The sequence below is a fragment of the Astyanax mexicanus genome, chromosome 16 (genome assembly GCF_023375975.1).
Source record: "Astyanax mexicanus isolate ESR-SI-001 chromosome 16, AstMex3_surface, whole genome shotgun sequence".
NCBI classification, from domain to species: Eukaryota; Metazoa; Chordata; class Actinopteri; order Characiformes; family Acestrorhamphidae; genus Astyanax; species Astyanax mexicanus.
This window is the reverse complement of record NC_064423.1, coordinates 19,409,049-19,432,710: the sequence shown is the minus strand read 5'-3', so window position 1 is coordinate 19,432,710 and position 23,662 is coordinate 19,409,049. Positions and strand designations below refer to the sequence as shown.

The following is a 23,662-nucleotide window of genomic DNA, read 5'->3' as shown; positions in this document are numbered from 1 at the left end:
TAAATCTGAAATTTTCTGTTATATTGAATACATGTAAACAAGACTTTTGCTTGTGATTTCTTGTGAACATATGATTTATTAGATATAAGTTTTATTGCTTTTACATTACACACAGTTAGTAGAAACAAAGCTATTGATAAAATAGTACAGTACAGTAGTACCTCTTCACCATAACTATAACAAAAATTGTAAAAACAAAATTACAAAAATGTTTTTTTTTTCTAAAGTCATAAAGCTATTGTAAAGCAGTGTCGTAGAAAACATATAATCATTTTGTGTAATAACTTTTTTATCAAGCTTTTAAAGGAAGCAAACTCTCTACAACAGAACATTTCGCACTTAAACTACTGGAATTGCCCTTCAACCTGTGTCGGGTAAACTGGTTCAAGGAGTTGTTTCTTATCCAACTTTGTAATTCAAATTAGGCAGGTGTCTGAGGAGCAAATAAATTGGCTGTGTGCTGTTTGTTTTTTAACCAAGATGGGGGTGTTTTTCTATGAAAGAGGGGGTGGGGTGTGGTTTTGTGTATTGATAAGATGAGACACGGGTCTCCAAGCCAGTCTTTCTAGGTTTTTCCCTTTACAGATCTCCGGTCCTCACACAAAGCTGGCCGAGCAGGTTTCTGCTTGGTGTGTTTTACCAGACAGAATTGGTGTCAGGTTTCTTGGAGGTGGATTGCTGTCTTTACATATATGTCTTTAAATGAATGTAGATTGTTAAGTTTGGGTGCTTGGAGTAGAGTCTGAAAGAGAAAAAATGTTTATGGGTTTACAACCCAAATAAAATTGTTGGTTATGTGCCATGGCATGCTTGGCAGGCTGTACGTTCTCTTCACTTTAGTTTGTTCAGTAGCACCAGAGTAAGCTGTAACAGATTAGTGGTGTTTGCAGAGCGGTGGCTGACCTCTGTACAGGCCTGTCGGTTTTACTGCTAAAGGAAAGGAAATATTGGCTTGGCCAGCTCTCAGCTGTTCCCTTGCCAAAATCCACTTGTTTGAGTGTCTCTGGCACAGTTTTTGTTGTTCCTGCCAAAAAATTGAAGGAGGGGAAAGCAGTGATTTCATTCTCTGGGTGCGTGCCATTCTCTTTTTCAGACTGTTTTTTTTTCTAGCAGTTGAATGCCAAAGACTCTCTAGTCACTCAAAATAGTCAAGACAGTTGCTTTGGAAGACAAAAACATGTTAATCGCTATATACTAAAGTTCTTTTTTTGTTTGTTTTCTTCTGTCCTTGTCTTTGTTCAGATATTGAGGAGGAAGTTTGCTGAATTCACACTTTATTATGCTATACTGGGAAGATTGGATTCATTTAAGATCATGTTAAAATAAAAAGGACAGCATAACTGATAGACCTAGTACCTTGCCACGATTCCATTAACTCTACTGCATTTAGCTCTTGAGTGGACATTACCTCACTTGTTTGAGCAATAAATTGATAAGGACAACTAATATGAGGTATACAAGACTATTTGCCTGAGAAAGTGTGGTGTATTCAAACTAGGGCTGGGCAGTAAGGTAAATATATATTCACAGTGCACAATATAAATATTTTGACACAAACTAAATGCAGATTATTAAAAACTGTGTTACTCAAAAATACTAAGTACAGTGTTTTATATTCAAAATCCGTAGTTGATCAGGACTAATTACACTCATTGTGAAATGTACCATCTGTTAGTGTCACATTACCCTACTCTATTTTAAAGTACCATTCATTTCCTCTTTAATTGTATTATTCCATATATCTCTATTATGAGTATTATGAATGTACTTATGTGGGGTTATTATGGTTAAATCGCATAAAGTTTAGGCATTTGTTCTTTTTTTTTTTTTTAGGGGCGAGTAGAGGGGTATGCACAGGAAATCGTTTTAAGTGCAAGAGTTCATATTTCATTTATGGAAGCTGAAGAAAAATATACAGAATAACAATTTAATAAAACGTAATTTTAATGTTTGAACATAATAGAGCTGTCAGAATTCTTATAGAAAAATCTTGCATTTACAAGTTGTCTGAGTTGTTTGCAGTTAATTTTGGCGCGCTTCTGTTGGTCCATTAATTATGGAATTTTGACAACATGTAAAGAACAACCATGTAAAAATTAAAATATTGTCATTAGAGATATTAGGTTTTTGTGTGATGGCAACAAAACATTTGTTTGTAGTTAATTGTGCAAACTTTTGAAGTTAATTATAATTCATTTTGTAAGCAAGTTTGTACATAAGTGTGACTCTAATTAGGACATCCTATTTGGAATCACTGTATTAGCAGTGTTATTTTCATGTAGGTGAACAAAAAGTTCAAATGATCATGGACAGGATCATGTGATTTCCACAGTCAACTCACTCATATGTATTCTAAATATACTCGAGCGTTATACAATAGAAGGGATTGAGAATATAAACCTAAGATTTAAAAGTATAGCAGGAAGAAAAAGCAAGACTGTAAATTTAATACATTAACTTAAAAACAACGAAACAGTGAGACTGAGATGAATGAAATTAAAGTAAATAAACTATAAAACTATAGCCATGGGAATGTGTAAATTGATCATAAAGTTTTACCTCAAAGGGCAGGTTGGGAATGCCAAAACCTGTATAAGCTGAGAGGTTTTCTCCTATGTGTGACATGTTAATAATGTTCATAACAGGGCAAAGTGAGTTATTGGAGTTTGAATGAGATCTAATTGAGAGTGCCAGATGGATGGAACATTCCTTTTCCAGAGTTGTGCAGACATTTAACATTCCTTGATTCACAGTGTCATGAGGGTGCCAGGAATACTTGATAGCAAGCATTATAACACACAGTAAACAGCTCATTTGGTGGTAATGATCATGAACGGCAGCGTCTGGCAAGAATTGTCCGTGTCAACCAATAAGTGACTTGGGCAGAAATCACATTCACATATTCTTCAGGCCAGCTCAGTATCTTCCCTGCCACATGGTAAAAGTCCTGGAACACGATACTAGTTGCTGTTCCCTAACATTTGACATGTTAACATGTGTGACATTGTGTTTAGAATATATGTCTTATACATTCAATAGTTGCAGCTGCTCTGTGAATATAACACTCATGCTCTCCTGCAGCTCCTCCAGTGCCAACGTTACAGATATTACTTGTGCTGCCGACATCTGTGGTGTGTTTTGCTTGTAAATGATACATCAGACTCAATGTACTTCAATCATAAACACACTCACAGCCTGGCAGTAGCTGGAAATAACTTACAGCTGTATTTAACCGAGAGCTCCAGTCGCAGGGCTAATCTCAAATGACTACATACAGGGCTGTCAAAAAAAAGTGCTTGCCATCCAGTCTTTATTCATGTGTTTAAGCTCATTTCAAACTCAGAGTGTCATAACATTTAAATCGAACACCAATTAGTGGCTTAAGCAGACACTGGGGAAATACACAAGGAATGATTTTTCCGTCTGAAAGACAGTGAACGACAGTGTGTAGACCTTTTTGATGTACAGTACTTATTAAGAAACGATACTGCAACACCCAAACATGTAAAAAAGAAAGTAATTTAAACCTGTTTTTAAAGAAAGAAGAGCTACACTCATGTGAATACGTTTTAATATTCTTTGATACATATCATCCAGGAAATGACAAAGAACAAGAACAACATCTAAAGAAATGTAGGCATTTCTTGCGTCATCTCCATGACTCTTCACAAAACTGTGGGTATTAATGGGATTAATTGAAAGGACAGCATGGTATATATAAATATATATTTTTTTATGAGAACCTAATACTAACTGTGAAGCATGGTGATGGGAGTTTATTAGTTTTATAATGCTTTGCTCTATTATAATAAGCAGGCACTAATATATTTGATTCTGTGTATTTCTGCTCTGTATCTGAGAAATCTTCAAGATGATGCCATGTGATCTGTCCAGAAACAGCTAAGTTAAAATTGTTAAACTAGGCTAACTACACTGATACTGTGTAGTGAACATATATACTAAATATTTTTGATAAACCTACGTTAAGATTTTATACCCTGAACAGAACCTATTTGGCCCAATATTAAAAACATGATAAGCAACAAATTTGTCTGCTATGTTTGTATAACAAAACAGTGCATCTTTTAGCCCCCTGCTAAAGTTAGTTCTGAGAAACTTGCTTAATTATATGTTTTGGAGACCACATTAAACTGAAATAGAATGCCCGTCTATAGCATGAAAAAACATTTTTTTGGATCCCACCCCTCTATACATTAACCAAAATAAGTAGACTATACACATCAGTCATGTTAATGTGCCACTTTAATTCTAGACCGTGAGAAAGATGATGTGTTGTTCTTTACTGAACTTGCTGAACTTGACGTCTCGTCAGACATTTTGAGGAACCACTGTAAGAACCATTGGCATCAGCAAAGTAGATGAGGAAATCACAATCTGTCTTGACAAAACCATACATTCAGTATATATTTTTTATCACAGTAAGACGCAGTAGAGAGCACTGGAGTCATTTACCAAACAAAGCATTGTTCTTTTATGTACAGGGGAACAATATTAGAATGTGAAATTCTTAGTTTTTGCATGCGTTTCTGTTCATTACTTTTTATTTTTAGAAGCTCCACAACTGAAAAGCAGGATAATTATAGCTGTAGAAAAAGTGTTTTTTCAATTCTTCTTCGCATACATGTTAGACAGGTTATGGTGTATTTGTGTATGTCGATTGAAAAGTAAAAACTATTATAAGGGCACAATTTTGGATGTGTGTGTGTGTGTGTATAGATGTGTTCTTGTCTGACTTCTTTTTGTCACGTTTTCTTTTCATAAGAAGTTGTCTTGTGATTTCTAAATGAAACTGTTGTGATGTAAAATGGTAATTACTAGGTAGCAGACCTGCAGAACTAGAATTTAAATTACATTTAAATTACATTTATATTCTATAGCCTAAGAAGGTGGAGTTAAACTTGGAGAGTAAGTGATTGACATGGTTGACTGAAACATGACCTTTCTGTTCATTACAGGGAGTTGCTGAGTTGGTTTACCTGTCAGGTAACTAGCCTGCTAATAATACTTGCATTGATCATGTGATACCACGGTGCTGGTTAAGTCAACAGACACTGTACAAACCTTCAGATATTTAAGTCTGATGTTAACAAAAAATGGCTCGTGTAATCTAATTAGTTGTTAGGTAGCCAGCTAATGTTGGTGTTGTTAGTCATGCTGGCCATGGACAGGTTTTTAACAAATTAATTTTTGTTTTTCTGCTCCAAATACTATTTATTTTTTGTCACTCGTGCATGACTGTCTTGCAGCAGCTTTAGGATTAATAGGATTGTAATAGCTTCACTCTCATAGCTAACAGAGATGAGCTCTAAAATAAAATAATAAAATACATGAACTGCATTTTACTGACATTGCACTTACTGGTTTCCAGAGGAAACTCCTCTTTGCTTATGGTTCTTAAAAGAGAAATCTGGTGTGAAATGGACTTTGCAATCTATGAGGAGTTGTGTGGAGCTACTTGGAGCTTGTTACATTTACAGCATTTAGCTGATACACTTATCCAGAGGGACTCCAGAGTGTCACAAGATTATTCCTGTTACAGAAGTGGGCCAGTGTAGTTTAGCCCAAATACTCTTATTGGTGTAGTGCAGCATATACTCACAGATTGGCAATTGAATCACAGTCTTCCACACAATGTGGTAGCTCCCTGGCAGGTAGTGTTGTTGTCCACTGCGCCACACCAATCACACAGCTTGTTAAAGGTGTAAAGATAGTGATTTCTTTGCATGGGCAATGCTATGCCCCTGTTGCTAGCATTGGAAGCCTGTTGGGAGCATTGGCTAATAGCGCTGTGTTTTGGACAATTCAACAAAAGTTTGTGCCCATTATCATGTTTTACTATTTCTCAAGTCCATTTCACACCGGAGTTCTCCCTAAAGGCTGTGCTTGTAAACTCCTTATTAGCAGTCTGCGGCTAGAAGGGGGGTGTGTCTAACAAATAAATAGGCAAATTTGAGAAAATGGAAGATATTTCTGAATTCATTTCTATAGAACACAAAGAATAATGTTTTCTACAGTGTTTGCTAGTTTGAGTCATAAATCTAGACAAAAATATGCATTTAAATGTACATAAAAATGTATATGCACATTTTTGTGTATACGCACATTTCTGTACTGGGTAAGGGTTCCGAGTAATAGAATAACATGTGACTTTAGGGGTCTGTGTATCTCATTTTGATGTTTTTCTTTTTGTATCGTTGTAAAAGGTAAGCCTTGTAGAGCATGTATGCCCTAAAGCTGTTTTACTCATCATCCAAGTAATTATTTTAAAGTAGGTGTTACGAACCACCTACCTGGAAGCTAACTAGTCCTCCTAAATTAATTAGCTCGTCTATTAAATAGGTAGCTAAGCTACGTGTCTAGGGAACCAAGGTGAATTCATAACATTTAATGCTGTCCCTACGTGGTGTAAAAAACGTGAACGTCAGTATTAATGTAACTGCGTGTAAAAATATCTATTGGAGCCACAGAGAGAGGTCAGCCCTACTCCGGCGGCGGTTTTCCCACACAATGCTACGTTGGGCCAGCACAGTCGTCAACGCCAGTCCGTCTGTGGTTTAGTTCAGTTTTGAGTTGTAACGGTTGGTGGTGGAAAATCACAAAGAAAGAAAATCCATACACGATGCTCTGGAGGAGGATTTATAAAGTATGGCACAGGCAGGGAGGCATGGGCTGCAGCGTGCCTCCTAACACACCACCAAACTCCAGTCCCCCACCATGATACACAGGAACGACTTTATTGGTCACAGGTAAGTGACGTCATCTGAGCTCCCCTGGAAAATCAGTGGCTGTCCCTAACCATGTGACCTACATATCTTTAAACATCTATTTCCTAACATCCTTTCCCCCCTAAAGGGAAAAAAAACTAATGTAACAAATTCTCCCACCATTTTTATAGATATATACAAATCTTTCATTTATACTTTTTTTCATTTTTTTTAAGGGATAAAACACAATACTAATATTATACAGATACCCTAGTCATCTCTATCGACTTGCACACAATGTACATCCAAATTTTACAGAACTCCTTCTGACAAGAAAACCACAATCACATCTGCTACCATGGTACTCTTTTGTCCTCAACTGTCATTTTCTCCTCAAGTTACTGCAGGCATCCTAGACAGCGTGTCTGCAATTACATTGTCTTTCCCAGCCACATGCTGTATTACCAGGCTGTACGGTTGTAAAACCAGACTCCACCTGAACACTCTCTGGTTAGAAGTCTGAAACTTCGCTAGAAAAGTAAGAGGGTTGTGGTCAGTATATACGACCAAATCACCTGCGACACTGGACACATACACTTCAAAATGGCGAATGTCTAAAACCAAAGCCAACGCCTCCTTCTCTATGGTAGAATAAGCTCTCTGATGTTTGTTAAGCTTTTTTGAGAAATAAGCAACTGGCCTGTCTACTCCCGACTCATCTGACTGGAGTAATACTGCACCGACTCCCACATCACATGCATCCACAGCCAGCTTAAATGGAACATTAAAATCAGGAGCCACCAACACGGGGCGACATGCCAACACTGCCTTGATCTGATCAAAAGTCTTAGCACATTCTTCTGTCCAGTAAAACTTCACATCTTTCCTCAGTAGATGTGTCAAAGGTTCTGTTACAGCTGAAAAATTTGGAACGAATCTCCGATAAAACCCACACATGCCTAAAACCCTCATCAGCTCTCTACGAGTACGTGAACTTGGGAGATCTTAAATGGCCTGAACTTTAGCTTGCCTAGGCATTACTTTACCCTGGCCTACCTGATGGCCTAGGTAGGTCACCTGCCCTTTTCCGAGCTCACATTTTGGTAAGTTTACAACCAACTGAGCCTCATGCAGACGTTGAAATAGTTCTCTCAGGTGCTTTACATGATCCTGCCACGACTCATTATGGACCACGGCATCATCTAAATAAATAACCACATTAGCTAAACCTGCTGTGATTTGATTCATTAACCTCTGAAAGGCCGCTGGGGCATTTTTCATTCCAAAAGGCAGAACTTTGCAACAATATAGACCTTCGGGAGTCACAAATGCAGAGACTTTCTGAGCACGATCTGACAGCGGCACCTGCCAATAGCCTTTTAAAAGGTCAAGTTTTGAAACACATTTGGCTTTTCCAATGCGATCGATACAATCATCCAGTCTTGGTATAGGAAAGGTATCAGACTTTGTGACCAGATTAACTTTCCGGTAGTCCACACAAAATCTAACTGTACCGTCCGGCTTCGGTACTAGCACCACTGGAGAGCTCCAGTCACTCTGACCTGGTCCTATGACTCCTATCTCCTGCATATAAGCCAATTCCTCTCTTACCATCTTCAGCTTACAAGGAGGTAGCCTATAAGGATGTTGTTTAATGGGTGTCGCGTCCCCTGTATCTACATCATGCACAGCAAGTGGGGTTAAACCAGGAGAATCCTTAAACAGAGTCGGGAACTCCTGAATCAAATTCTCAATATCTCTCCGCTGCTCTAATGAAAGATGAGAAAGATGTTTGGACAACTCTAGCAAATATTCAGAATTCTTTAAGCGGACGCTTACCAATTCTACCTGTCCACCGTCATCCTGCTCCACTACTCTACGTTCGGAATCAGTGACAGCAACCGTTTCCTCCAACTGTCTCTCAGACTGAGGAGTCCAAAACCCATCAGTGACACCCACAGACACTGTAGCAACGGGCAATTTCGAGCCCTCTGCAGACTCAGTAGCGTTAAGCACTTTAGAGTGACAATAATACGGCTTTAATAAATTAATGTGGCACAGTCTAGTTTTTAATCTCCGTTCAGGAGTGCTAATCACATAATTGCGATCACTGACCTACTTGATCACAGAATAAGGCCCTGAAAACCTACAACTTAAATTACCGCCTCGTATTGGTATAAATGCCAGAACTTTACTTCCGACTGTACTTCTCTTGGCAGGCCAAAACGAGAGAAAAAGGTCAGTAAAGCTTCTAAAATGGTACGAGCCTTTATGTTCCTTAAAGGTATGGCCTCTGGAAAACGTGTTGCCAAATCCATGATGGTCAACAAGTATTCATTGCCTTTTTTTGTTTTGGGCAAAGGCCCTACACAGTCAATTAGGACCCGAGTAAATGGTTCCTCACATACAGGCAGTGGATACAATGGGGCTGGTGGAACTTTCTGGTTGGGCTTGCCCACTATCTCACATGCATGACATGAACGACAAAAATCTACGACGTCCCGGTGTAACTTAGGCCAATAGAAATGCTGCATTAGTTTTTGCTGCGTTTTTCGAATGCCTAAATGACCTGACATTGGTGATTCATGTGCCAAACGCAGAATCTCCTCTCTAAAACACTGAGGAAGCACAATTTGCTCTCTCACACTCCAATCCTCAAGGGCTGGACGATTTGGTGGGCGCCACTTGCACTTCAAAACACTATCACGCCAGTACACACCCTCAACACAGTACACAGCCAGACACTGTATGACTGACTAATCTTCTGTAGTGTTAAAGTGTTCAACAGAGGCTGTTTTACTCTATGTGGAGGTAATCCTTGCAGGAATTTGAAGGGCTACTGTGTTCTTTCCCCCAGCAGAAAGTACTGAATGAATGAGTTTTTGAGATTTTATTTCTTCTTTTTTCTATAGTGTTTACTGCTTTGGCTGGAATGTGTTATGCTGTTACTGCATCTCATATTGTGTTACTAGCATTGTGTTACTCCTGTTGAAAGTGTGCGGTAAAAGCCTCTGACGTTGCATCCTGTCCTTGAAAGGGAGGCTTAAATAGAGTAAACAAAGAAAATTCAACTCAAGACACCAACTCTGTAAGCGTCCAAGCAGCCAGTAATATTTAGTTTAATGCGCATAGTGTTTATTTGTCTTACTCCAAATTAGTGTTGTCTATACTCTTTCTGCTTTTGTGGAATTAAGTTTTCTGCCTGGTCAAAAGATATTATTACAGCAAAAAAACACATCAACAAACATGACCACAAGAAACGTTCCTTGGTCTGTTTAGACATCAGTGCACGCACAATTTAGATTGCTTATTTCTTAAATTATCTATCTGTTTGTGGCATTCTGTCACTGTTATTTGCTTTGTTCGCTGTTGCTGTTTCTGGTGGCTGCTTGGTTCTAGACACTTCTAACACAGGATTAAGACGAAGGGTTGGAATCGCAGGACATCTCACGATACAATATTATCAACTCAACTTTATTTAGAGCACTTTAAAAACAATAACAGCTACAACAAAGTGCTTTACATAGCAAATTATAAGATAAAACTAAATACTAGAAACAATAAGACAAATTAAAATATAAGTATCAATAAAAATAGTTTTAGATAAATCTATGAAACAAGTAAATAAAAGTAAAATAAAATAAAATAATAAAAACAGACATAAAATATGTAAAAAATAAATAAATAAAACAAGAACAAAGTTTCAAATATAGGAATAAAAGGAAATAAAAATGAGTCTTTAGCCTGGTTTTAGAAGTGGACAGTGACAGGGCCTGTCTGACATAAAGTTTAGGATACATTCAGGATACACTGCCCACGGCAATAAAGATACTACGATATTGTGATTCTACGCTACTCAGTACATCTCAAGACACTGCTGTGAATTACTTCACAGCATCTGTTTTATCCTGAAGAGGATAAAATACTCCTAAATAAGCAATTAGCTGGAATTTATTATTATATATTATTCACTGCAGGTTTTAGGATGCCACATAACAATTTATTACTGATAGATTGACATTGTGTCCATAAACACAAGCTCTCCCATTCAAGCCAAAGTTTTGGTTTTAGCCCAAAGGGCACACAAGAAAGCCAATCAACACTCATTGTACATAAATAAGGCTAAAAGGCAAAGTACCAAAATGCTAATCTTTTTTTTCCAACCTCTTATTTTAGCTCTTCCTCATTATTGGTAACTTCCTCTGATTAAGTCTGCCCTGAGAAGTCGCTAATAAGCCTTAGCACAGTGGGGGATGTGGATGTGGGTATCCTTATCTAGGTGGAATTAGACCCTTACTACTTTCCTTATCTCGGGTCCTTTGTTTGTTCAGACCTTGCAATCTTCACTACTCCTCCCTCAGTCCCCCTCATCCCCACCCCCCACACACTGTAGGGGGAAGTAGGATTAGCCTATAAACTGTCTTTAACCTCCCAGGAATCTCATAAGCATGCAGTGTTAGCAGTGCGTCTGTGATATAGCATTAAGCTGTGGCGTGTTGTGCTTTGTAGTATAAGTGCAGAATGAAATGCTACAATATTTCCATCTCAAAAGATGTCAAACTGCTCTTCCTCTCTTTTGCATTCTTTGTTTTGTCATTTATGAATTATTAATAGACTATACAGTAATTGTTTTTTGTGATAGATTTTTGTCACCAGTCTTAACGAAATGTGAAAATATGTACCCTTGCTGGTGGAACAGAATGTTAAAACCCTTTTTTCATGTTTCATATATTGTCTTCATTTAATCCAGCATGATTTAAACAATTAACATAACATGTTTAAATGTAGTATATTTGCTAAATGATTGGGCCTTTTTTTCGTGGTTTTGAAACATATAGTGAGAATCAGTTGTTTTGGGTGGTCCACCTACTACCCATAACAGGAAAAAGAGGAAGAAGGAGGAAGAGGGGGAGCAGGGGGTGGGACAAACAAGAATATACTTACCATAGCAATATTTCTAAACCACTACAGTTATTACAGTTCCTTGCATGTCTTAACAGTTTACAAGTTTAAGAATTTCAAGTAGCGCTTGTGAAATTGTAGTATTTTCCCTAATGGTGCATAGTGTTTTTTTTTTTTTTTTTCTCTCTCCCTTCTTCTTCTTCTTCTTCTTCTTCTTCTTCTTCCTGTGTTGCTGCAAAGTGCTAAACTGTGACCCTTGTACCATTCCAGTTCAGTATACACACACATACTGTCAAATAATCCCATATTGCATTGAAAGTGTGTTTAATGAATGGACCAATAGAAATGGTCCGGAATTATTTGGATTTATTTTTTTCTTTTTACTTTTAAACACGCTCCTATAGACCCCTCCTGTAAAGTTGTCATTATGGCGATACAATGTTTTTGTTTCAAATGTACCAATCTGGTAGACACTCGTATTGCACGTACACTCTTGCTTGCCAGACCTGTTGGTTGGATACATTCCAGCTATCTTATCGTTTGATGCATTTGATAGTTCTGCTTTTGAGTTTAAGATGTTCAAAGAAAGTATGTTTAAGAAAGTAAAATAAACTCCATATCAGCTGTTGCCTTGGTTTCACCTGTTATACTGTTGTGGAGTGTTCGTGTCTTGTATATTATTTCTACCTCATTAGTAGTTTTTTCTTTACAATATGGTGGAACTTAATGCTGAATGGACCAATAGAATGCTCCAAAATGGGTAGGATAATATCTTTTGTGTGATCTAATGTTTTCTGTTGAAAGCGAAGGTTCCTGTAGTGTTGGCATTTTGAAGATTTTGAAGATTTTGTGTGCCCGTAATTTGTAATGTATTTTTAGTGGTAGAAAATTGTGATATATTTTTTAAGCAAATTTAAAGCATAGTGACTTCATCACTGTGAATTAAGTATATACAAAAAAAATAGAATTTCTGCTGTCTGATTTCTATCCCCACCACTTAGTTTGTTAAACTGAGCAATCTACACCAAACCACTCAGTATTACTATATTTATGCACACACTCTTATTGGCTGTCAGTCTTAAATAGAGCTATAGAGGATGAGTAGAATTCCTCTCTAAATTATAATTGTAAGTGAGTATCCTGTATACTTTTATACACAATATGCATCAACATTTCAATATTTATTCTGTGCATAGTTATTGCACCTACTATACGAGGATCAACGTATTTTAATGATGTGTTGTTTAGAAAATGTCTCTTGCTCTCTCTTACTCTCTCTACCCACTAATGATAATAGCTAGAATTATATTTTAAGCCATCTCTGGTTTGATTTGGGATGTCAGGATGACATTGATTGTAATCAATTCCCAAAAGCCATATGGTGTTAGAATGTAAATTGATTCCTTAATCCATAGTGTTGTGTGTACTGAGAAATATGTCAAAGAAGGCATTACCTTTCACAGTGAACAGTGTATTGGGTGATAATTATCATGGCCAGCTGCAACTGCTTGAATTGTCTGTGCAAACAGACAAGCGATCCACATTCAGTGACCCTACACACACACACACACACACACACACACACACACACACACATCCTGTAGGTCAATCAGTGTGCTTAAGCAAACATGGGAAAAGTCAAGGAACACTACACTACTGTAGATATACAGTATATATATACATGTGTGTTTATGTGTAAAAACATGTTTCTAAAGCTTTCACAATTGTTAAACTATTCTTTTTCTGTTCTGTTTTCTCTCAGGGTCTGATAGAGCTTGGGGTTCTGCGTGGGGAGGAGTGATCCTCCTCTCTGAAGTCTTCTGCATTGTATAGCCTCGTCTTCCATATCTTCTCTCAGGAGCATCCCTTAGTACCAATCTAGCGAGAAACTGATTCTGTTTTTTTAGAGTATTAAACTTTCAGGATAGAACACCACACACCTCAGAGGCAACTGTTGAGAGAGTGCTTCCAGCTGCCTGATTTGGCATTTCTTTGGTGGAGCAAGGAGGCAAAGGAGGCGGCACCCCAGCGCGTCCTTTTTGCCTGGAGATGAAGCTGCAGGCAGTGATGGAGAACTTGCACAGGCAACAGCAGGCTAAGCTGCTAATGGAGATGGAACAGAGGCAGCAACAGCAGGTGGGACATTTGCAGAACTCCTCCCCAGCGGGAGAAGAGCTGAAATTAAGCTCTGCCTCGGAGGCGGAACGAGCACAGATAGCTGCACTGGCGGCCATGAGGGCTGTGGCGGCTGGACTCCAGAGGCCGCCGATGGCCGACAGTCCAATGTCGCAGCACAGTAGCGCTGGTGAAGAGGACGATGATGAAGGCGACGAAGAGGAGGAGGAGGAGGAAGGAGAGGAGCAGTATAAATATAAAGACATGATGGGGTCAGAGGAGGAGGAGCAAATGTAAGTGTGCAGTCGTATGCTAATAAATAATAATGACTAACTGCTAACTTTAACATCGGCTAAATCCTTTTTTTAAGCTGTAGTCAGACTCACAATTCATTTTCGCAATCCATGGTACCACGTGTACTAGATATACATTATAGAAGACATTACTACTCACAGTGGACAGTGCAGCCGGTGGTAATGATGGTGACTGGTGGCATCTGGCTTGAATTTTCCGTGTGGCGAGCTTGACTCGACACCAATTAGCATTGTGTAAACTGCATGTCTAAATCACAGTGCTAAAGTCTTGCACCATTGTTCTTTGCCCCATTCTTTTTCCAAATTGCTTTTGGAGAATCCTTTTAGACTGAACTTTAACAAAACGATGTACCATGCTTTATATAATTGTTTTTTTTTGTTTTGTGAACAGTAAACAGAAGTGGGACGAGGATGATTTTGAAGGAGAGATGGAGGAGGATGACTATGATGATGACCTTGCTGATGAAAGTCTACAGACAGGCCGTGAGGCTGTAGCCCCAGGACGAGGAATCCTCTTGCTGCCTCATCGCCAGCTTCACCCTCCCTCACAGCTGCTGAAACCCAGACCGGGTTCTGAAACAGAGGCACGACCATTAAGTATCCCAGCCCATCCATCACACAGCCAGCTCCAAGGCCAGGACCACGCCGACTGGACCTATGAGGAACAGTTCAGACAGGTAGGCCTGTGTGACCTATAAAAAGATTTACTTGCTTTTTTATTTTTAAGCATTCCAAAGAATAACCAAACAGATTGGCAGATTGCTAGCATGAAAAAATGCTGAAAGATTTAACTTTTAATATATTCACTGGACTTTTGATAAGTAAGTATTCACTGGAAAGCACATTTTATTTTGTTTTTGCTGTCTCTTTATTATGAACCCTTCAGTAAATACCCAGTTCCAGTCAGCCATTATAAAGGCTTAATAATCATTTATCATAGATAACTTGATTAGTAGTATAATCAATTAAGACTGCCATAAAATCCCTTGATAGTTTTAAGATGGTGTTCTGCTAAAGAAGGAAGTTAAGACTTGAACTTTTTTTTTTTTTGACGTGGGAACAGCTGTGACCTGGTTTGTGGTCTAAAAGCTGTTAAACAATGTAGACAACAATTTAGAGACTCTTTACTTTCCACACACTATAGAATGAAACGCACACAAAGCCCTTGTTTAAACACTGTCTCACTGTGTCTGGAATAAATTGGATAAGATAACTTTAAAACCGATTTCATGTACTTGTGGTTTAAATGAAAGGCATGAGGTCTTGAATTTATGGAGCTGGTTTAGAATCTCATGCTTTTATGATGAAAAAAACCCCTCTCATGCTTCATTTGTGTTTCTAATAGCTGAGTATGAAGCCCCTGAGGTCTGTTAGTGGTTCTTCCAGGGTTTGTGTTTGTATGTATGTTTGTCCATTCATTCATTAATTAATTTATTTATGCATTGACTATAATACTGTACAAAAGTTTTAGGCTCAAGCGCAAATTAGAATGAAAAAATCCTAATCTGAGCTGTAGTTAGCGTTGAAGTACTGTGTTAAAAATGCAAAGCCTTTCTCTTGGTAGATCAGACACATTTGATTAATGAATAAGCTGCTTGAGTTGCTCACTTGGCTTTTTGTTAAGAGTTCTCTGTTGCTCTAGTCAGACTGAACTTGATAGTCTACACATGACTACACATGTGATACATAACAGTACATGAAGAACACACACAATGTGGAAGATATTACTGAAAAATAAACTATCAACAAAATGTACATTATAAGGCTACAATAACTAGTCAATGTAATCGACAATGTCGAGTTTTTAAATTTGTTGACTACAAAATTCACTTTCGACTAATCGTTAATTTGTAACATTACCAGGAGATGTGTAAATGGCTCACTCGCACAGTTTACACTCTTACACTCAGTATGCGTCTCCAGAAAAGCCCAAACACAACATTTTTACATATTTAATCAAATATTTATCCAAATATCAGTACTTTCCATGTTTAAAACAACATTCAGACATTTAAAGCCCTTTTAAATCTCATGTTCCGCTGTTTCAACCTTTTTTAGAGATGGACATCTCAGAAAAATTCGACTAATCGAAAAAATAATCATCAGATTAGTCGACTACCAAAATAATCATTAGTTGCAGCCCTAGTACATTACATTACATAGCATTTAGCGGATGCTTTTATCCAAAGTGACATACAATTTTTTTAAATAAAAGAACCTTTTGAACAAGATTGCAGTGATTAAAAAGACCTCACTGCTCCCATTCTGCCTTTCTCCTTTCTCTCTTAGAACTTTCCACGGCTTTCTGTAATAACTATACAATGCAGTACTATAATTTTACTTTTAGTACTTGAATAGTACATTTTACAATAAATTACTTGCGATTACTGAAAGCACTAAAATATTCAACATGTTTTGTACTTAAGTGTGGTTTATAAAGAACATTTCAACTTCTAGTTCAGTTACGTTTTTGATAGAGCACTGGTACTTTTGGTCATGTCTGGGTCACCTAGTAGTTTATACATGTCTGGTTATTAGTAGTAAAAAATAAATTCTCAAGTTTATTCAAAATCCTGTCCTCATTGTGGACCTTTTTTATATATAATCTAAATTAAAAAGGGTGATTAATTGGCTTCAGTCTTTTCAACGTGATGCTTAGTTCTCTTGAGAACCATATTGAGTAAGTTATACTATATGCTGCGCTTTATGTTGCAGCCCAAACTCTTATATGATATAATGAAATTAGTTTGTGTTTGAAACAGTTGTTTTCTGTCAGAGAATAATTAAATTTTCTCAGATTTTAAAATTTGTCAAGCCAAAACGATACCAATGCAAATGCTTGTCACTCATGAGGAGTACATGAAAGCTGTTGCTGTTCCTGATGCTCAGAGCCTGGTCGCTCTGCTCACGTGACGTGTAAAGTGCATGTGTGCCTCAAATGTTGACGGTTGATCTGTCCATGCAGATCGATTGGTGTAGAAATGCAGTTGGGACCTAATCAAATGTTCTGTTTGTAGTCAGATCTCCGTATCTCCTGTCACCAGAAATTGTGGATATTGGTGACTGTTAATCAACAGTGGCAGCGCTCTGTCCGTTAAGATAATGTTACGCAATCGCTGTGTGGGGCCTCTTGTGTAATGTATAGCTGAGACCCTATGTCCCCTCCCCCATCAGTCTTTGCAGGAGCAGTGGTAAACTACTCAACACAAAGGTTAAACTCACTTTTGTGTCATTTAATGCATTCAGATGAGCTGAAGTTGTATTAAGGGTTTTTTATGTTATTAAAAAAACTGGCCACTTTTCTTTGCTAAGCTGCAAAACTGTTAGCAGACCTATGTCATTAATTTTGTTTGAGGGTTAACTCAAATAGAACTCTTCCTGTTGTCATCCTATAGACTGCGCTATTCAAATAGACTGTACCTACCCAAGCATAAGAAGAAGATCACACCATTTGGATGAATCAATCATCATCATCATCATCAGTAATCAAAGCTTTCAGGTGTTTAAATCACTACTTAAAAAGGATGAGTTTATTTGATTTGACCAAATTTGGAAAACCTCCTAAATATAATCAAGAGGAAGACGGATAATCACAAGCAGTGAGTAAGACTGGTGGAGGAGAGTATGCCAAGATGCATGAAAACTGATTAAAAACTAGGATTATTCCACCAAATATTGATTTCTGAACTCTTAAAACTTTATGAGTATTATTTTTTTTTCATTGTATCATTTGAGGTCTGAAAGCTATTTATTTCTTTAATTTCTTCAATACAGTTTTAAACCTTCTTTTTAAAGAAAAATAACTATGAGCAGTTTTACATTTCAAAAGAATGCGATCCCCCTAACTTGACGGACAGCGTTATGTGTGTGTGTGAAACATGAAGGGTTAATACATGGCAGTTTATTTTGGGCAGGTGGGTGGAGGCAGTTTGGAATGTGCCTGAAGGGAAAATGATAATCTCTCCACTCTGGACTGAGCAGAGTCTTACCAACACGTCTTTCTTATCCAGCGTCAGTTAGAACCCCTCCCAAACGACCTCTATCCCAGCATGCTTATTTGTAATTTCTCAGGTGGGAAATAGATATGAAACATTCTATTTGAACACGGGATCAGGCCAGGTTACCCCTCTTTCAGTGAGCTTGCCTGCGAAAAGCTCAGCCGAAGCTCACAGGAGGCTATCAGCACGCCTGGCAGCCTTCTAAGTTTGATATGGCTATAATTAATCTCTTATTAAGGCATTCTGCCAATTTGCTTCTGATAGAATTATCAGGCCTGGCCACACAGCTAAATGAAGAGCTGAATCAGATTTATTCATTGGTATCAAAATTTAGCAGTGTTCTCTCACCCCTGCTTGACGGACTGATTTGTAGATGGTGCAGCCAAGTTTGTGGTTTTAATTAAACAAAGAGATTACAGTTCAGCGTGGGTGTATTTTTAAATGCTTAACCTCTGCTTACTGAAGATATTTAACATGTATCTAAGTAAAGGTGGTTTGAGTCATGCTTTGTTTATAATGCGCGTTCCTTATTTAATATAATGAATTATATACATTTGTTAAATATTATTTCTATTTTACAACTGCGTCTTTTAACTTTTTACGACCTAAAACTGACCCAGCAGCAGAACTTCTTTATAAAAACCTGTACTTTAAAACGTCCTTAAAAAATTAAAGTTTGTAGTTTTGTATGAATTTGATCTTTGTTTTTTAGCAAACAGAACCATTTGTATGTTTTATTAACGTCTATTGTTCTCCAAAACTGCTGAAAATCTAGGAAGCTTTTAATTTCCTTTTTTTTTGATTATATGATTCTTTCTTTTTCTTTTTAAAACCTGCATGTCATACACGCTGTCCGTTGGTCATGGTCTCCTATTACACAAACTTCCTGAGGCAAACCAAAAGACTGAAACAGGCTTTGATGTCTCAAATGTATGTCCGTATTGTGAATGCACACAGCAGGCCAAATGCAGCCCAGATGGACAGTAAAGGAGGCATGTCTTTAAAAATTCATTACACCCTCTATAGCGAGCCTCCATTTGAAAGACTTGGTATTAAACATTGATGCTGGTAGTGGACTGGAGGACAGTGGCTATTGAAACCCCTGCACTAAATTGGAGATAACTATCTTCATTCCGGTTCATTTTCTTTGTGGTTTACCTTAAGTGCTGTAAAGAAAATTAGAAACATATTCTAGTTAAATTGGCTTAGCCAAAGAGAGAAAATGCATTGGAATATCAAAAAATCAGAATTTCTTGAGAGGCAGATTTTAACATTGCAAATTTTCCTTGTGTATTGATTAGGTTTTTGTATGACTTTGAATGAGGTTCTGTATGATTTAATACATGACTTATAAAGTACTGCAAAACATTATATAGTAAAGCTTGGTTAAAATATTACCATGTTATTTTATGCTTAATCTTATTTTCCATTTTGGAAGGTATTTTATCAACTTTTGTTTTAGTAAAATGAGTCAGAAAAGATCTATTTTCCTTTTCCTGCAAAGAGCAGCACGTGCAATGTGTTGAACTCTGGCTGTAGTGCACACTAAAGTGAGTAATCACTTTTTGGCAGAGAAGCCAAAAGTTGGAAGCTGCTGAGAAGCTGCCGTCATGCTGCTGTCAGGGGTGTGTGTGTATGTGTGAGCCCGGAATTCTGGAAACTGGCAGCGTTTCAATATGGAGAGGCGAAGGAGAGGCAAGCCACAGGAACGTACACAGAGATTGCATAAGGGCTTAGCATAGCACTTCTCCTCTCTCATACCTCTGGCTCAAGTCTGTTTCTCTGTTTGCTTTACATGTTTTTTATCCTGCATAAAATATATAGAATAAGTTTAAAGCAGCACTTCATAAATAAGCGGCAATATTCCTTATTTGGAAAGGGGAAAAATATTTAAATTATTTGCATCAGTGTCCTAGCACAACCATCCCTGCAACATTTGGTCTGGTAGGTTTGTTGGATGTAATTGCTCTCTACATTTTTATAGTATTTAAAAATTAACACAGTATTTTAAAATGAACAAAACACATTTTTATTTATGCATTAAAGAAAACTTCTATCTGGATGGGATTAGTTTCTCGGGGGACGTCTGTGAAAAATATTTCACACTTTTACTCAGTGATAAAACTTGTGAGGACCAGTGAGGTGTTTTTTATTTTTTTTGTTTTTGCTTCCTTGGTCACATGACCTCGCGTTCAGTAGCTCCTTCATTTTCACTTGCTGTTGTGTTTACATGGGTCTCCGTGGAAACATGAGAGAAACATGGTTGAGAAAAACAAATACATGGTCATTCCTGAGAGGAATAAAATCACAGAGGACCCCTTTAAAAAAAAATGCCTCAGAACCCCGAGAAACGAATGCCGTCCAGATAGAGCTTTCCACATGCTTGTTGCAAAATTACACTACCGTTCAAAAGTTTGGGGTCACTCAAACAATTTTGTGTTTTCCATGAAAAGTCACACTTATTCACCACCATATGTTGTGAAATGAATAGAAAATAGAGTCAAGACATTGACAAGGTTAGAAATAATTATTTGTATTTGAAATAACATTGTTTTTACATCAAACTTTGCTTTCATCAAAGAATCCTCCATTTGCAGCAATTACAGCATTGCACACCTTTGGCATTCTAGCTGTTAATTTGTTGAGGTAAGCTGGAGAAATTGCACCCCACGCTTCTAGAAGCAGCTCCCACAAGTTGGATTGGTTGAATGGCCACTTCTGGCGTACCATACGGTCAAGCTGCTCCCACAACAGCTCAATGGGGTTCAGATCTGGTGACTGCGCTGGCCACTCCATTACCAATAGAATACCAGCTGCCTGCTTCTGCTGTAAATAGTTCTTGCACAATTTGGAGGTGTGTTTAGGGTCATTGTCCTGTTGTAGGACGAAATTGGCTCCGATCAGGCGCTGTCCACTGGGTATGGCATGGCGTTGCAAAATGGAGTGATAGCCTTCCTTATTCAGAATCCCTTTTACCCTGTACAAATCTCCCACCTTACCAGCACCAAAGCAACCCCAGACCATCACATTACCTCCACCATGCTTAACAGATGGCGTCAGGCATTCTTCCAGCATCTTTTCATTTGCTCTGCGTCTCTCAAACGTTCTTCTTTGTGATCCAAACACCTCAAACTTGGATTCATCTGTCCACAACACTTTTTTCCAGTCTTCCTCTGTCCAATGTCTGTGTTCTTTTGCCCATCTCAGATATGGCTTTTTCTTTGCCACTCTGCCCTGAAGCCCAAAATCCCGCAGCCGCCTCTTCACTGTAGACACAGATGTTGACACTGGTGTTTTGCGGGTACTATTTAATGAAGATGTCAGTTGGAGACCTGTGAGGCGTCTGTTTCTCAAACTAGAGACTCTAATGTACTTATCTTCTTGCTTAGTTGTGCAACGCGGCCTCCCACTTCTTTTTCTACTCTGGTTAGAGCCTGTTTGTGCTGTCCTCTGAAGGGAGTAGTACACACCGTTGTAGGAAATCTTCTATTTCTTAGCAATTTCTCGCATGGAATAGCCTTCATTTCTAAGAACAAGAATAGACTGTCGAGTTTCAGATGAAAGTTCTCCTTTTCTGGCCATTTTGAGCGTTTAATTGACCCCACAAATGTGATGCTCCAGAAACTCAATCTGCTCAAATGAAGGTCAGTTTTGTAGCTTCTGTAATGAGCTAGACTGTTTTCAGGTGTGTGAACATGATTGCACAAGGGTTTTCTAATCATCAATTAGCCTTCTGAGCCAATGAGCAAACACATTGTACCATTAGAACACTGGAGTGATAGTTGCTGGAAATGGGCCTCTATACACCTATGTAGATATTGCACCAAAACGTTTGCAGCTAGGTTGAGTGACCCATATAGCAACAGTTACCCGAGTACGACTTGAAGGTTGGGGTGTGTCTGCACATGCAAAGCAGACCAATCAGAGGGTTGTCAGAGGTTAAATGGTTGTCCATCTTATCGATTGGGCCACACAGCCCACGTGAGCTGAGCCGTGTAGTTGGAGGCCCCTACACAGGCTGTGCACTGTGACATTAGGGTGAGGCTGTGGGAGGAGCCTCAGTAGGCCATGGGACATTGATTATTGACACAGAGTTGCTCCTCTGCAAAAAAAAAAACAAAAAAAAAAAAAAAAGGCTGACGCGGTTTAGAGCAGAGCACTACTTCTCCAGACATAACATCACTTACGTCATCTCTCTTCCTCCTCTGTCTCTTCCTCTTCCCTCACTTCTTCTTCTTCCAGGCGGAATGAACTTGCTTAGTGCTGATGTTTCTTGCCTTTATGTGTCATTAAATCAGTCAGACACACACTACTGTCCAACTTGTCTGTATCTTTGAACATGTTTCCACGATGTTTGGCTGTACAAAGTACAGTGCTCATCTTTTTTTTCTGTGCACATCAAGATGAGTGGCTTAAGAACAGAGGAGTTAATGGGCTAGTAAAACAACATCTGCCGTTTTATTTTAACCACATACACAATGACCACATACATAATAATGCTTTTTATTGTAGTTAAATAAACAGAAAAACTTCCAATGCTTAAATGCAATGCAAAAGCCATCTGTAACAGGCTGTAGATATTCTAGATAGCACCTAGAGTATGAAAGAATAGCACTAGAACCTTAGAGAGCTATGAAAGTGCTCAAATGATCAAACACTGTTTGACGTAACAGTTGTTCTAAAATCATATAAAGTCCAGAAGAATTAGGGTTCAGAATCTGTGATCAAAATGTGACTATGTAGTAGAAACTTGTGAAAGCATATAAAGGGAGTGAGTTTAATAGCCTTGACTAACAGTTGCTTTTCAGTGTATTTTGTTGAATATGCGCACGTGCCTCTTTTTATATGGCTGGGATGTTATTTTGTGGGAAGTTCTAGTCTGTATCTTGATTGTATGTAAAGTTTCCAGAACAGATTGTCCAACATGGAGCAGTTCTTTTTCTGCATGTGCAGAGCCCTGTGAAAAGGGAACTGAAAAGCAAACTGCTGCCATATTGCTTGATCTGCAGTCGAAACATCCGAATATGTTTGTGTGTTGGCAGTGTGTTTGTGTGTTTGCATGTTTGTTTGTGGGTAAAAATCAGAACTAAAACTAGAGTTAATTTGGCTTGTTAAAACCAAATGTGAGGAAACAGTGGATCTCCCAGAGTGCAGGAAATCTTGTTTTTGCAGGCCATGCAAATGCTTTCACTTTACATGAAAAGCGGGAGCTGTGCCAACTTGTGGGTTCTTTTGTGTTCGCTTTGTCCCTTTGTCCCTTATCAGCTTGATCGGAATTTGATGGAGGAGGAGAAACTCCGTCAGAACAGAACAGGCCTCTGCCTGCAGCTCTTTGCTCCAGTTACTGTACTGGACTGGCCTAGTTTCCAGTTAGAATTGAACTGGGACATTTTTATTGTAATTGTCTCGATTAGAATACTACAGAATATCTAAACTGATGAAATTTAAATGTAATACAGATTATTTATTTATTTTGTATTATTATTATTATTATTATTATTATTATTACTGCAAGTTCTTTTGCAACACAACTTTAAAGCTTTTTGCTCATTTTTCTCAGATTGATCATTTGGCTTTGGGTTTCTGTGCATTTGTGCATCGTTGTTGT

General features: G+C 38.1%; 1 protein-coding gene across 1 annotated transcript in view; it reads left to right on the top strand.

Moving 5' to 3' along the window:
* The window catches only part of arid3a (AT rich interactive domain 3A (BRIGHT-like)), a 41,370-nt gene that overhangs the window by 3,711 nt on the left and 13,997 nt on the right, over positions 1-23,662 (top strand). The window contains exons 2-3 of the mRNA XM_007240243.4: positions 13,390-14,035; positions 14,448-14,733. Of these exons, the coding sequence (XP_007240305.1) occupies positions 13,677-14,035; positions 14,448-14,733 (645 nt within the window). The 5' untranslated portion in view covers positions 13,390-13,676. The remainder of the gene's footprint in view (positions 1-13,389; positions 14,036-14,447; positions 14,734-23,662) is intronic.